The following is a 14,999-nucleotide window of genomic DNA, read 5'->3' as shown; positions in this document are numbered from 1 at the left end:
TCTTTTGGTGAAACCGCCAATAGATAGCCAGCAGGCTCTGAGTGCAAGAAGCTGCTGGTTGCTACCAGAAGAAAGAGCTAATCCAGACTTCAGTGCATATTTCATTGTAACAGGTTATTTCAACATTGTTTTACGTTAATGGCATTTGCTAACCACTTTACAGCATACATATTTGCATCATTTGAAAAAACTTGATCCTTTTCAGGAATCTTACGCTACTTACTCCTGTCCAAAGTGCAGATAAATAGGCTGACCACTCAAGGACAGAATATGAGCCCTGTGGAAGTCATAGGAATTTCAGTATTGACTTCAGCTACATCAAGATGTTATGAAACGTTCTCAAAGGTGAACGAACCTGAGGCAAATCCTAGAAGCTGCCTCTAAAGTACAAGGCCCAGCAGTCTGATTTATTCACAAAACTGAATTATTTCAGAAGCTCTTTGTAAAATATGCTTGCCATTACACTGAAAAAAAAAAATACTACAGTAATATATATCTAAAAAAATGCAGCATAGACTCTGAAATCTAGGTATCTTAGTCATGTGTTTTATCATCTTTCTTTTTTGTGTCTTTTTTTTCTTATTTTTTTTCTGTATTTCCTATTGGTTCACAAAACTATTCTGACACTTTAGGAGTTTTTAAAATATTTTTTTCTTCTGCCTTATGATTTTGAGAGCTAATTCCAGTGAATTGGGGTAACGACATCAGCGTATTTCTAAGCTAGTTAAAGCGGGACTCTCAAAAACAGTCAAGCTGGAAAGTATTTTTTTTTTTTGCTGAAACTTCAGTTTCTAAAATCACATGACTTTTCTGACTTGAAAGTGAAAGAAACCAGGCGCTTTCTGCTCTTACACAACAGTAAGTTTTTTGATAGTATCATTTAAAATGGAAAAGAGTTAATACAACACAAGCACTGTCTGACAAAGATAGTATTCCCCATTTCTGGTCCCGGAGTGATTATTTCTAGGACTTGGAAAGACGTATGCTCATGAAATCCCTTGTAGTTAGGCTAGGCCTATGTTTTGGTAGTTTGTTTTGATTCAGTCTCCCTACCAGAAGACCAGTCCCGAAGGATTTCCAGATCCCTTACTGTACAAATCTTCTCTTCTACTAGCCATTGGCTGTAATGTCTTGTTTTGGAAATGCTGTTGTTCTTTGGGCATTTCAATTTTTGCTCCAGTAGAGGGTAAACTGAGTTTAGGGCATTTGCATAAATTCAAAATTACTCTACAAGGACTCTAAGTTTGTCCCAATGCATGCCACAGGATTTTCTTGACTCACAGTGGCCACCAGAATACACAGTTCTCCATGCAAATCTTTTGCAGTATCATGTTGCATACCGGCCCCTATGTCTAAATGAAAGGTGAACCTCCTACGTCACTGTACGCATACTGAAAAATAGGGTGTGAGTGTTGTGAGTAAGTTTGGGAATCCAGGTTTTAAGGACTGTTACTCTGCCTGACTTAATGTCTTCCCATACCTGAAATCACTCTTAAAACAAGTCAGATTAAGCTAAACATAAAATAAAGAGTGGACATGATAGTTGCAAAGGTTATAGAAGAGGGTGTAAAGAAAACCATGTGTATTCCGAATAATTACTTCTATACTTCTCATCCAGGCGGCCTTGCTAGTGGGCCTATAAACACGCACATCATCGAGGTCAGGATCCAGTTCTCACCCTGCAGTATGCATTTCTGTTATCTCTAGGTTGTGTTCAGGGGAAGAAGACAAGGGCTGGGGATAATTTCTCCTTCCTTTCATAGTCCAAAGCTGCCTTGGGGAGCTCTACTTATTCAGGATGAATTTCTTCAACACACTTTTGTCCTCAAGGACATTAATACGTCCTGGGCAGAGTCTCAGCCTTCCTTATAGCAGGCTCCTGGTAGATTTCCTCCTGTTGCAAAAATGCTGCTGCCCTCTGTGTTTGTCTGTGCGCTGCTCCTCCCTCCCCGGTAAGGTTAGTCAGCCTGGTCGCTTACGGTTCTTGTAAATGTTTTTTTTTTTTTCCTGTCAGGCAGGAATACACCCTGTGCCCAAGGCAAAACTTTTGGTTGTTTTGAACTCTTTTTTTCCCTATATAAACAGCTATTTGCAAATCCTACTCTGTCCTAGGAAACAAACACAAGTAATACTTAATGTAAATCACTAGGTTTCATTCAAACATAGCAAGAAAATTTTAAAGATGCGGGGCTGCAACAAATAGAAGAATTCCAGCCCCGTATCCTGACTGTGAACAGCTTGACGCGGTATTGTGCCAGCCCCCTTACAGCCTACGTAGTTCCACCTCTCCTCCAGGTGGGTGCCTTTGTATTATGATTTATTTATTCTTATTTATGGGGTCTGTGTTTGGCCCTTCTGCCAGGGAGCGCAGACAACTTGGGCGGCTTTGTGTGCCCGTGGTGACCGGAGGGTCGTGCCGGAAGAAATTCGTGGGGTACAGTTTATGTGATGCTGCTTGGTCCCGTAGTGGCCACCCAGCTCTGGTTGTCACTCAGCTCCCCGGCCCCACCGGCCCCGGCCCCGGCCCCGACCCCACCGGCCCCGGCCCCGGCCCCAGCCCCGGCCCCGGCCCCCCCGGCCCCGGCCCTTGTCCCTCAGCGCCCCGCCGGGGGGCGCCATAACGGGCGGGGGGGGGGGGGGGGGCACTTGTCACGAGACACCCGCACCAGCTGTTGCTGGCAGGGGCCAGGCAGGATTCCGCGGAGCGGCGCCGCCATTGGCTGAGGGCGAGCAGAGCGGGAGCTCCCATTGGCTTGTGCGGGGGGGAGGCGGGGCACGGACGTCTATAAATAGGGCCGGCGGAGCGAACGGCCGCCCAGTCGGGGTCGGAGCGCCGCCGGAGTAGCAGCAGGAGGAGGAAAGACGCCTGTTCGCCGAGCGCCGCCGGGACATGCTCGCAGCCTGACTGACCGCAGGTGGCCGCCGCGCCCGGGACACGAATGAAGAAGCAGCTGCTCCTCCTGTTCACGCACCGGGGACTCGTCAGCCGAGGGGGCCGCAGGGGGAAACGCCGTCGAAAATGGCTTCGTTCAGTATCCGCGCCGCGCGGCCCGAGGACTGCCCCGACCTGCTGCGACTGATCAAGGTGAGGCCGTTGGGGCCTCAGGAGGGGGGCGGCCGGGCTGGAAAGGGGGTGCTGGGGGGGGTTTTGGGGGTGTTGGGGGGGGTGTGAGGTGTTCTCGGCCGCCGCCTGGTCGCAAACAAGGCGTTGCGCAAGGCCGGGCGGCGGGGGGGCGGCGGGCGAGGGCCCTGGGGAAGGGCTGCTGACATGTCGCTCCCTTCCAGGAACTAGCCAAGTACGAGGACATGGAGGATCAAGTGGTGCTAACTGAGAAAGGTAGGCGTGCGCCTTCGCCTCGCCTGGGCGGGGGGGGCCGGTGGCCGTGCCTCGAGGCTTAGGGGCTGCTCTGCTCTGCTTTTTCCAGAGCTGCTTGAGGATGGCTTCGGTGAGCACCCTTTCTACCACTGTCTGGTTGCTGAATTGCCGAAAGAGCAGTGGTCATCCGAAGGTGAGACTTCCTGCCGCTTATTTTTAGATGCTAAGTACACCAAGATGTCTTATACTTAATGCTATGCATGATATGTAAGGTTTCAGCAATGAGTTGGGGTAGGAGGAACAGGCTAACTGTTAAATGCAGTAACATATAGTGATGCTCATCTGAAGTAGTTGCTAATCCTGGAGATGTGGGAAGATCAGGTATAAACAATGTACTTAATTCCAGTTAATTAAATGGCTTTTCTTGTTTGACCCTAACAACTTTATGTAATCCTGTTGAATCACATTTTTTCTTTAATTTGTCCCCAATCTTCAGGTTACAGTCTCTAGCTTCGCCATGTACATGGCCCTTCTGTGTACATGGATGGGCGGGGAGGTAACTAAAAGATCCGTTACACAATAAAGTAGATGATCATAACATGAGGTAAGGTCTACAGGGACAAGTGCTATTCCCAAACCTTTACCAAAGACACAGTAGATCAGAAACTTGTTTGCACGCTTCTCTTACAGTATGTGCAGAGCGTTACAGCAGATGCAGTTACAGTTCTCAGGGTTTAGGTTTGAGTGTGCTACAGTTGGAAGAGTTGGTTTCTCTTCCCTCTTGAGCCATGGAATTTTACTTGAAGCTGTAGCTTTACTTAGCTTGACTTGTTGGTGGTGAAGATAAGTGTGATAGCATCAGTGTGAGTTGAGGTGCTGGAAATGCTGCTGTAACGGTTGTTTGTGAGCATGCCTTCTCTCAGTATTTACTGAGGAATACAGCTTGAAGTTTTCTTTAGAGTTCAGTGGACTGTTCTGTTTGCCAAGAAAGCAGATTTGGAGCAGTTTTCTAGGTTCTGAACTGCTCTGTAATGTTTTTTACTTGTATTCCAGAATGGAAATACCGATAAATCAGTAGGGTATGTATCTGTAGAAAAAAGGCTTGTTTGGTGCTTAATATAACATTGCTCTTGAGCATTTCAGGGTGCGAAGAGGGCAGTCTTCATTCTGTTAGGCTGATAAAAGTTTGTGTTTGTATTTCCAGTTGTGTGCTTAATTCTTACTCTAACCTAATAGCAAATGGCTGCATGTCACAGCATCTGTATATTTAAACATGCATGTAAGACTTGAAAATAGTATTTTACCTTTTTAATTCAGACTGGCTAAAGCTGCACATCTTGTTTCAGAACACAGCATTGTGGGCTTTGCCATGTACTATTTCACCTATGATCCGTGGATTGGGAAACTGCTGTATCTTGAAGATTTTTATGTGATGGCTGAGTACAGAGGTATGTGTTCTGGAATCGGACAAGTTGCTCCCCCCAGGGCTTCTTTAAAATTCAAACTTTCTTATTGCTGTTTTTGTTCTTTTAGGACTTGGCATTGGGTCAGAAATTCTGAAGAACTTGAGTCAGGTATGTCTAAGTGTATAAGGCTAAACACATGATAGCAGTGGTGGTGTGCTTCTGTTAACTGCATGCAAGCTTCTCCTTCAGTGCTACTCATTAACATGTCTGAGCTCAAGGAAGGTGGCAGGGCAGCAGGCAGCTTTACACATTGTCTAGGCTGTTAAACAGTGACAAGTGCTGAGCTGAGAGGTGGAATGAACTTGATGACTTGCGGTGATAGCAGTTGGCTCCTATTAGGCTTACCTGGGGCTGTTGTTGAAAGGTGTTGTTGCACTCGCAGGTTGCTGTCAAGTGCCGCTGCAGCAGCATGCACTTCCTCGTCGCGGAGTGGAACGAACCGTCCATCAGGTTCTACAAGAGGAGGGGGGCCTCCGATCTGTCCACGGAGGAGGGGTGGAGGCTCTTCAAAATCGACAAGGAGTATCTCTTGAAGATGGCAACAGAAGAGTGAGATGATTCCAGCGACTAAATTCTGCCTATATGTGCTCTGAATAAACTTCTTGCTTTGTGTTAGTAGTGGAATAAAGTAGTGTGGTTGCTAATGCAAATGCTATGCAAGCGTGGTCATAAAGTGGTACTGTGAGCTGGAGTTGAGGTATCCGTGAAGTTGAGCGTGCTCGTATGCATCCTTTACCAGTGTGGGCTTGTAATCTTTGAAATGTATGTAAAACTTCATTCTTGTAAGTCATTCAAATGTGTACAATGTACACACTGGTAGGGTTTGTTTTAATTATTTCCTTTTATAAAAATAAATAGTTTTCACTTCATGGCAGTAGTTCTGACTTTAATTCTCACACACAGCCTATGTAACTTCAGTCACCCAAACGTACCTTCACAAGTGGAGTGCTATTTGTCACGGTTCCCAAGAGATGGTGACCTTGTTGCCCTGCAGGACTGGTGGTGAGGTGAATCTGAGCATCCAGAGGGTTTTGAGGTCAATCCCAACCTCTTTAGCGCGGGGCATCCTGTGTACAGAGGAGTGCTGGCTGTGCCAATGAGCTGCACTTGGTTTGGTGGGAGTCCTTACGTGGCTGCTGGTCCCAGCCTGTTAGTGAGCGGTCCCACTGGGGGGAGGGGGGTGGTGCTGCTTCCCTGGGGCTTTCACTGAGCTGGGATGGTCAGCCTTGGGGGAAAGCTGCACCCGGCTGTTAGTGCAGCCTGAATCACAGCCTAAATCACAGACACGGGGTCAACTGGTGTGGAGAAAAAGTATACAAACAAGAAAAAATTCCATTCCTGATGTGTGACTTCAAGTGCTCCTGGGAGTCCTACCTGCGCATGATTTCAGATAAGAGTGCTGGCGCTTGCGGTGCTGTGTAGCTGGCAGCAGGGGTGAGGCGCTTCCGGGTAGCGCAGCGCTGAACAGGGGAAAGCTCACACCCTGCGTTCAACTGGTGTGTGGTGGTGAGTGAAATCAGTGCCTCTCATCAACCTTTTAATTCTTTTGAAAGCAAATGTATCAACTGGGCTTTGCAATGCTGCCTCTGCCTTTCTCCTAAGTTGGTGGTGAAAGTGGATGCATGCTGGTTTTATGTTGCTCTTCTCTTGCCCTGTAAGAACCACCAAATGAGAGGCTTCGTTTGGCTGGCGCTGCTTTCACTTCAAAGGGAGGAAGTGCATCGTAACGCTCCGTGGGTTAAATGAAACAAGGTTTTGAACTGATTTTTGGCTATCGCATAAATCACGCATCATCTGGAAGATGTCTTAGTGGGCAGTGACTGCATCAGCCATGGGTGGCCAACCCTAACCTGAATGGGAGAACAAGATATCCCTCTGCCTAGCTCCCGCAGCAGGCTGCCCTGCGCAGGGTATTTAGCTGGTTTTCTGTTCTAAGGTGTGGGCAGGCATGTGCTGTCTCCGCCCAGGCGTGAGACGCCGCTGCCAGCTGTTCGCCTCAGGAGCAAGAAGACCGGTAAGAAGTAGAGGAGCTCTAGGAAGGCAGCTGGAGGTAGCGCATGTCCGAGTGGTTGCCTGGACAAACAGGCAGACTGAGCCCAGAAGCCGTCGCGTAAATTACCCTCATTCACTGGTGGTTCGGTGGGCTGCAGTAACCTGCTCGTGCGTCTAAACCCTAGTGGAATCCGGTTTAAGTTACTTTAAGCTGGTTCTTTTTGCTCTGTGTCGGTCCAGCGGGCTTAGATTACTAGTGGAGTAGTTTAAGAATGCTTTTATTCTCAAATTAACAGCTCATTAGGTATCTGGGACAGAACTGCTTGACACTCAAGCCCCAGGCTTCTGGAGCATAATCAAGCTATCAAAGCTGCATGACTGAATGCAACGAGCTAACTAATTAGGCATTGTAATTAGGAAAGTAAACAGCTTAGGCAAATTTTCAAACAACTTAAAAGTGTTTATATCTTGCTCATCTTCTGCCAATGCAGTTTACCATTGCATTTTCTAAATGAATTCTGCTGAAATAGGTTCTCAAGGAACCACAGAAAACAAGGTAGGTAATGGCGAATGAGAAGACCTTCCCCAGCCACCCGTAATCGTGTCAAACCTTCCTTCACACCTGCAAGGACAGGCACTGGCTAAACTTTCTGGATGTTACTTGCATTCGGCAGTGGGGTTTTAAAATCAGCAGCAATCCTCTTGTGGCTATGATAGCAGAGCTTCTACTGGAGTGATGTGGTGATGGCATGGCTCGAGGAAACACCGATGCTAAGAAGTCCTTCAATAACTTCTTCTCAAGTTATTGTGGGAGCAATTCTTTCCAGCGCAGGAAATGCTGAACCAACTCAGGACTTGTGTGGGGGCTGCAGGCATCGCAGTCTTATTTATCTTATTTCCTCATTACGTTTCTCCTGCCTCTGGGGAAGAGTTAGAAAGCAGGTGTTATGACAGAGACGGTGACGTCTGTGGGGAAGGGCAACAATCAACCTTGCTCTCAGGCTGGAGAGAGTCTCTTTATGCCGGGCGAGCCAGCAAAGTCGCCACAATTAAAGCCTTTCCCATCTGATGGGGCTGAAAATGTGGCCTTGGGCTGAGGGGAAGGGGACAGGGACGGGGACAGGGACGCTCGCCACCGTCTCGCTGCTCGCGGTTTTCCTGCTCGCGGGCTCCCTCGCAACCGTAGCCATAGTGACAGCATAGAGGGAGGCTTTTTGTCTACACCATTGCAATTAAAACATAAAAATGTGCGAGAAAAACAACACTTCCCCCTCCCCTCCTTCTGCTCGCAGGGGTGGCTGCGGAGCTGTCCCGAGAGCAGCCCGGCGGTGCTTGCGCCAGCCCCGGCCTGGGAGCTCTGCGTCCTGGAGCCCCGCCAGCTGACCGCGGAGGTCTCGCTGACACGATGTCGATGTCAGGGGGAAAAACACCAGCTACGTACGGAGCAGAAACACAGGAAGCGATTGCAAAACGTCCTTCCCCGCGGCGCTACCAGGGGCTGGGTTCTCGCCCCGCTCCCTTTTGAGGCGACAGGGAGGAAACGCAGAAGACGAGAATGCCCCGAAGGAGGAAAGCTTGCAAGCTTTTTGGGGCAGCCTGAAACGCTGCAAAACCAAGCGTGTAACTTCAGCTGAAGGGGAACCAGCTGCCCTTTGCCCAGGAAGCATCCCCCGTGCCCCCGCGCCCTGGCACTGCAGCCCCCTGGCCCACCCGGGGTCGTTCTTCAGCCACTTTTCCAGGGGACCCCACAGAGCTTGCACAATTGCTTTGCTTCCGTGGGCAAGGTTGCTTCAGTGGGTTTTGGGAACTTTGGTTTCAGAGAAGTGGCTGCAATTTAAATAAAGGCATCGGGTGCTCTCTGAAGCAAAACCAAACACAGCTAGTGTTTTGGCTGCTGATGTTCAATCTCAGGGTGCAACTTCACCGTCCGGGCATGGCTCCCTCCCTGTGCTCTCCTTTCCCCCAGGACCTGGCTGATCAGAAGCCTTTGCAGCCTGAAACGATAACCACATCTGACAGCAGAATAAAGCACAGGTACACCCTCCGACCAAAAATAGGGTGGGGAAAAAAAATCCATCTCCAAACCGGTTTCGGTTTCATTTCACAGATTTACAGGAGGCCAAACCAAAAGAAAAAGCCCCGGGGATAGCTAGCTCACGAGAGCAGAAAACAAACACCGGCTGCAGAACCTGCTCTGAGTTAAATGGTTTTGTTTATTTGCATGTTTCTACCTTTCACCAAGCAGGTGTAAACCCATTGTGTTTACTCAAAAAAAAAAAAAAAAGACATCTCAATTTCCCGAGGCTCTCTTTTCCTTCTCTGAAACAGGTTCAGAAGAACCGGCTGTGGTGAGGCAAAACCTGGCACCTGTTGCCCCTTAACAGCACGTGGTGGTGTCCCCATGTCCCCTGGCCACCATCCCACGGGGGGCAGAGAGAGGCGAGGTGACAGCCACCTGCAGCTTGGTCCCGAAGCCATCCTCCACCTGGGGGAGAAGCAGGAGGCAGCGGCAGCGCTCTGCTTGGAAGCCCAGCGGCGTTCCCAAGGCGCCTGACTATTGCAGAGGTGCTTAGGTGTCTACAAAATACATCAGTGGAAATACAGAGGGAGGTTTTCGAAGCTGGTTACTGTAATTAACTTTTCGACCACTGCGAAGGTATCTTTGAACTGTCCTCCTCTAACTGCGCTTGTAATGGTCAAACTCCAGAATCACCCTGAACCTTCACATTTGCCCTGTTTCAGTGGCTGGCGCAGCAGCAACAACAACAAACAGGTGGACGGGAGGAAACAGAAAAACATCACGGTTTTGGTCTATGGTCTCGTGCCTTGTGCAATCAGTCTGGACAGCAGAATTGTGCTTTTTTCCCCAAGCCAACTTCCTACTATGAGCTAACACAGAGTCGCAGGAATGCTTCCCACCACACAGCTTGAATTCATTTTTGCTGCAGTTGCAGGCACGTGCATCTTATTCCTTTTTGCTTCAAAAAACAAGATTTGTGCCGAGGAGCAGCTCCTTCCTTGCCTGGGATGTTACAGGAGCAGGAGGCGATGCTCCAGGGGCCTTCTGGGACATGGGATGTCTGTAGTGAAGGAGGGTCCAGCCAAACCAAGAATTTCCAAAATGTTTTGTGTTTCTACTGCTTGTTGTTGTTGTTTTTAATTATCACTACTTCTTTATTGCTTACTGGATTGATCTTAATCAGCACAGGCCGAGCTGCAAAGAAAAGGAGGAAACATTTCAAATACAGCTAATAAAGACCTGGGGACCCAACATGGGGACGGCCAAGAGTGGTGCTGGGACAAGCCCACTAACCCCGAGGAGGTGGAGGCTGCCAGTGCAGAGGGGGCAGAGGGGCCAAACCCTGTGCTCGCCGCTCCTAGGGGTGCCAGCCTCTGTGCAGAGCTGTGGCTTTGCTGTTGGGGCAGAAAACGTGCAGGAAAGATCAGGCAGGAGGAAGGTCCACAGAGGTGAGGAGCACGGGGCAGAGCCGGCAGAGAGAGGCAGCCACAAGGGCTAGCATCAAAGAAATGAAGCTGTCTTAACCCGGCTTTAAACAAAACGAGCTGAAGAGTCGAGGGGAGATGGCTGCCAGTGCTCGCTGTTCCTCAGCCTCGTGAGGAAACACACCCACTTTATGTAAGGACACATCTCTGAGAGCTGGCAGGCTGTAGTAAGGCTGACAGGACGAAGCCCGCCGCATGACGAGGTGCAGCTGGTCCTAATGACAGCGAAGTGAGGCCAAGGCTAAACAATCCCCGAGGAGAAAACCTTTCCATAAGCAGATACTCAGGATTTTAGGCATCAGACAGCTACCTTCTCAGCCCAGGGGAGTAACAAAATGATCCTGCCTTTCCACGCCGAGCTTGCCATCACCGAGCTTTGTCAGAAATTTGACTACAGAAGTCCTGCGGGGAGTTACGCCCAGGGGAAGCCTCACGTGTGTGAGCAAGTCGTGTAACGGCCAGGACCCCAGAGCTCCTTTTCTTGCCATTTGGGCTTGGTGTCAGCAAGCTGTTATTTTGTGCTGTTGAAAGCCAAAGCACTTTTCACCCCTGCGGTTCAACGTCCTCAGGCATCCCTGCTCCGCTCCCAAGCAGAACCAGGTCTGCCTCCATGCACCCCTGGCCACGTGCCCCCCAGCACAGCTCAGGCAGCTGGAGCTTTGCTTACACACTTAGCTCTGGTGTCTGAACTAGGGTTAACTTATGGAATAAGCACGGGGCTGCAGAAGTCATAGGTCCTCTTAACTCACCTCTGAAAGTGAGAAGGGTTTGTGTGGGGTGGAATATGTGACACTATTTCCCCTTCTTAGAGAAGGTGTTGGGCCTTCAGGATCCAAGAAGTGATGCTTCTTTCACTTAAAATATAAACCATCCAGTGCTCCTTTTTGCAGAAGTAAAGAATGCAAAGCAAATGCAGACCTGCCTTAAGCCACGTGCAGTTTGAAAGAAAAGCTCAAGACATGCTTGCATGCAGTGAGTTGTGCTGTGAGGGCCTCGGGCTGCTTCACCATCTTTTCTGTGCATATAAATTCAGCCACAGTAGTCTTGCTTCATGCAGCTCCAAAGAGCAGGGAGTTCATCCCTCTGGAGGTATCGGGGCACCTCATTCACCTGGTGGAGAAGGGAAGGGAAGGGAAGGGAAGGGAAGGGAAGGGAAGGGAAGGGAAGGGAAGGGAAGGGAAGGGAAGGGAAGGGAAGGGAAGGGAAGGGAAGGGAAGGGAAGGGAAGGGAAGGGAAGGGAAGGGAAGGGAAGGGAAGGGAAGGGAAGGGAAGGGAAGGGAAGGGAAGGGAAGGGAAGGGAAGGGAAGGGAAGGGAAGGGAAGGGAAGGGAAGGGAAGGGAAGGGAAGGGGGCAAGGAGCTGGGCACCCACCAGACCCCCAGGACCCCTCCCTGCCACTGAAGGGCTGACCTCCTGCTTCACATCCCAGGGCAGCGCAGGTCTGTCCAGAAAGGTGCCAAAAATCAGACTTCAGCATCACACGCATCAGTGCATTTGTTGCAGGCCGATGCCTGACATCTTGGTGAAACAGGCAGCAAGGTTCATGAGCCAAGAAATACAGCATGAATGCCCCCAGAGGTGCCCTCTAACCTTATGAAGTTTAGGGGTCAGCAGGCAGGCCAGCCCCATGCTGGCTGATACCAAGGGGTTGTGCCAGGGCTCAGTGCTGGTGGCCATGGGGAGCCCCACAGCCGCTGAGGGATGACACCAGCTCATGCTGAGGGCGAGATGCCCCAACAGGCACCAGCACACTGTCAGGAGGATATTCGGGGCTGACCTTGGTCTGCCCTGGCTGCTGGCACCCACAAGTGACTTCTCATGGACATCCGGCAGAGGTGCCTCCACTAATTACAACCCTTCTTCAGACTAATTTATTACAAGCGTAGAGCCTCGTGGCTATTTGTGACTCACGTAATGGATGAGTTAGAAGGTGGGTGTGAGCTCCTCTTCTTTTGCTCTGTTAAAGGCATAGTTACAAGACTTTTCCCAGATAAATATAGTGGAACCTTAGCTATTTCCCAGCAAGCACAGTGCCTGAGCGGTGATGTCCCCGAGCAGGGACACCCAGAGCAGGCTGTTCGGGGCCATGCTGAAGATCTCCAAGGAGGCCACGCTCCTCTCCAGGCTAAAGCTTCGGTGGCATTTTCATGGGCAACTTCCAGCCAGGTAAGAGGAAAACAAAACATGGGGCTTCTGCGGGGGGCACAGGGCTGGGGGTGCACCAGGTGCCACAGCAGCCTCTGAGCGAGCCTTGGCTTCCTCCTCATGTGCCCTTGCAGTGCCAAAAGGGCTTCAGGCTGCTCGCTTTGGGCTAGGGCACGGCGGGGGCTGACTGCTTGCTTGGAGAAACCCTGCCAGCTGGTAGATCTCCTAACAGGGCTTTTCCCCCTCCTTAGGTGGGACCTACTATTTGCTGGAAGTAGCATTCTTTGACAGTATGTTGGTACCAAGTGTGGGAATTAGATCGAATTTTAACTGTTCAAAGGCAATGCTTAAATGCATATTTCGTGCTGAGATTTCTTTTGATTGTTCCAGGTAACATATTCTTTAAACATTTTGGCATTTAAACAGTTTGACTTCAGGAAAAGGAAATTAATATGAGATGCTAAAAACATTCCTAGAGAACCTAACTTGTAGTAAGGTGTACAGAAGAGCAAGCAGGTTGCTTCTCCTGGGATGGAGATTTAGCCATAGGCTTATTCACCAGGTCTATTTAACTTGTCCTAAGGAAAAAAGGAAGGGAAAAAAGAAAAAAGAAGGAAAAAAAAAGGAAAAAAAAAAAAAGAGGAAGGAACTAACCAGGCCTCTCCAAGTATGCCTGTGCCATTACAGTACCCTAGTTGTTTTTATAGACTAACAAGCTGGAGCCATCAGTTACCTTACTGAAACTGAGAGTCAACACTCTGAAATAATTTATTTTATGATAATTTCGGCCCGGTGGTGCTTTTGGGTGAATAAATGTTGTTGAATGCCTTGCTGAAAAGGGCACCAGCTGTGTTTTATGGCGCACACTTGAAGGTTGCAGCTGCATCTCATGGTTCCGTGGCAGCATCCCCAAAGGCAGGGATTTCCTGCCGAGTGCTGAGCTGCCCAGAGGCTGCTTCCTTTAAGGTGGGTCAGTGCAGCGAGGGGTTGTCTCAGGGCAGGAAAGAGAAAGGAAAAAAGCCTCTGCCTAAAAAGAAACTGACAGGTTTCGGCTTCCTGGCCGGTATTTTTAAGGCTTGTTAGAAGGAACCTGGTGCTGCAGGAAGCGCGGGTGCCGGCCCGCAGTGCCTTGTGACTGTGACGGAGGAAGGCGTTTCTGCAGTGTGGGATTTTGTGCTCTTTTCAGTGGTGCCCAGCGCCAGGCCGAGAGGCAAAGGGCACAAAAAGAAACACACCAGGAAGCACTGCTTTGCTGTGTGGGTGAGGGAGCGCTGGCACAGCCCACCCAGAGGTTGTGGGGTCTGCTTAAGAGTGAGCTTATTGTTCTCCAGCTCTCGAGATAATAATTGACCAGACTTTAAGGAAACGCTGCCTCAAAATCAGTGATAAAAGTTGCCGGCAGTACCCGCACTCGAGGAGCGAGAGAGATCTGGGCAGGAGGAACCTGGACAGCAGGGGAAGCAGGAGCCATCCTGGAGTCACTCTGGAGAGGCTGGGCAGGGCCCAGGGCCGGGGGGCACTGAGATGGCGGCCAGACAGGGGTCTGCAGGGCAAGGCGGGGCGGGGCAGGCGAGGGAAAACAAGCTGGTGCTGAGAACTAAAGACCCAACGTGGAAACTTTGTGGGGTGTTTGTCAGAGGAACCCCAGGGTCGGGTGCCAGCAGCGATGGCCCAACTCCCCCGGGGAGTGGCCACCTTCGTCCCCCCAGCCCAGGAGCCCCCTCAGGGCTGGCTGCTGGCTGCTGAGCCTCCCCAGAGGCTTGCAAGAAACACCAACAGGCAGTGTCGGGCCTGTCCATGGCGGCTCGCCCCGCAGCCTGCCCAGGCCTCAAAGCATCGTGCTCTGGAGGCTGGCGACCCACGGCAGGCCCCAGGTGCCTCGTGCCTCCGCTGCACCCTCGCGTGCCTGCTGGAGGCTCGCAGACGCTGGGGTTTGTTTCCTCCTGCGGTTCGGGAGTGAGTCATGGGCTGGCTGAGGGTGCTCCTGCACCTGCTCCTGCACTCTGGCGGTGCCTCAGAGGACACAGGCAGGCAGCCCGGATAACGCAGAAGTCAGTGGCACGGACCCGAGCATCGTGCAGGACGGGGCTCTCTGCTGGCGGAACCAGCGGGAGGCAAGCAGGCGCACTTTTCCTCCCCGAGTCCTGAAAACAAGGCCTTAAATGCCAGCCACGCAGGCTGAAGTGGGGTTTTCACCAGCGTTAGGGGGCAAAGGGCTGCGCCAAGCCCCCAGCCCGCCCGGGCTCGCCGGTGAGGCTGCACCGCAAGCACGGCACCAGGGCTGGCTCGGCCCCAGCTCCAGACACCATTCCCAGACCCTGGCAGCACGTGGACGCTGTCAAGGCTGGTGCATGACAGCAAACACACTGCGCCCAGCCAGCCTCCGTGCTTTCAACAGCCAGCTTTCGTTCGGGCAGTTTGTAAATGAAGCTTTTAAGATAGAAGATCAGGAAAAAACAACAACAACAACAAAAAAAAACACCAACAACCAGCACAGCTCGTGGGTACACGCAGGGATGATGTCAGCAGGCTGTGCTGAATAACAACCCCCCTTTTTTGTACAAAGCCAAAGTATCA

The 14,999-nt window shown here is 50.6% G+C and overlaps 1 protein-coding gene across 1 annotated transcript; it reads left to right on the top strand.

Annotated features, from left to right (window-relative positions):
* The first annotated feature begins 2,795 nt into the window (after positions 1-2,795).
* SAT1 (spermidine/spermine N1-acetyltransferase 1) lies at positions 2,796-5,651 on the top strand. Its single transcript, XM_035542180.2, has 6 exons — positions 2,796-3,085; positions 3,286-3,337; positions 3,426-3,509; positions 4,663-4,764; positions 4,850-4,890; positions 5,165-5,651. Exons 1-6 carry the CDS (start codon positions 3,020-3,022, stop codon positions 5,333-5,335), a joined length of 516 nt encoding a protein of 171 aa, XP_035398073.1. The 5' UTR covers positions 2,796-3,019; the 3' UTR covers positions 5,336-5,651.
* Positions 5,652-14,999: the final 9,348 nt, after the last annotated feature.

The sequence above is a fragment of the Cygnus atratus genome, chromosome 1 (genome assembly GCF_013377495.2).
Source record: "Cygnus atratus isolate AKBS03 ecotype Queensland, Australia chromosome 1, CAtr_DNAZoo_HiC_assembly, whole genome shotgun sequence".
NCBI lineage: Eukaryota > Metazoa > Chordata > Aves > Anseriformes > Anatidae > Cygnus > Cygnus atratus.
The sequence above is the reverse complement of the archived record's forward strand: the minus strand, read 5'-3'. Positions and strand labels throughout refer to the sequence as shown.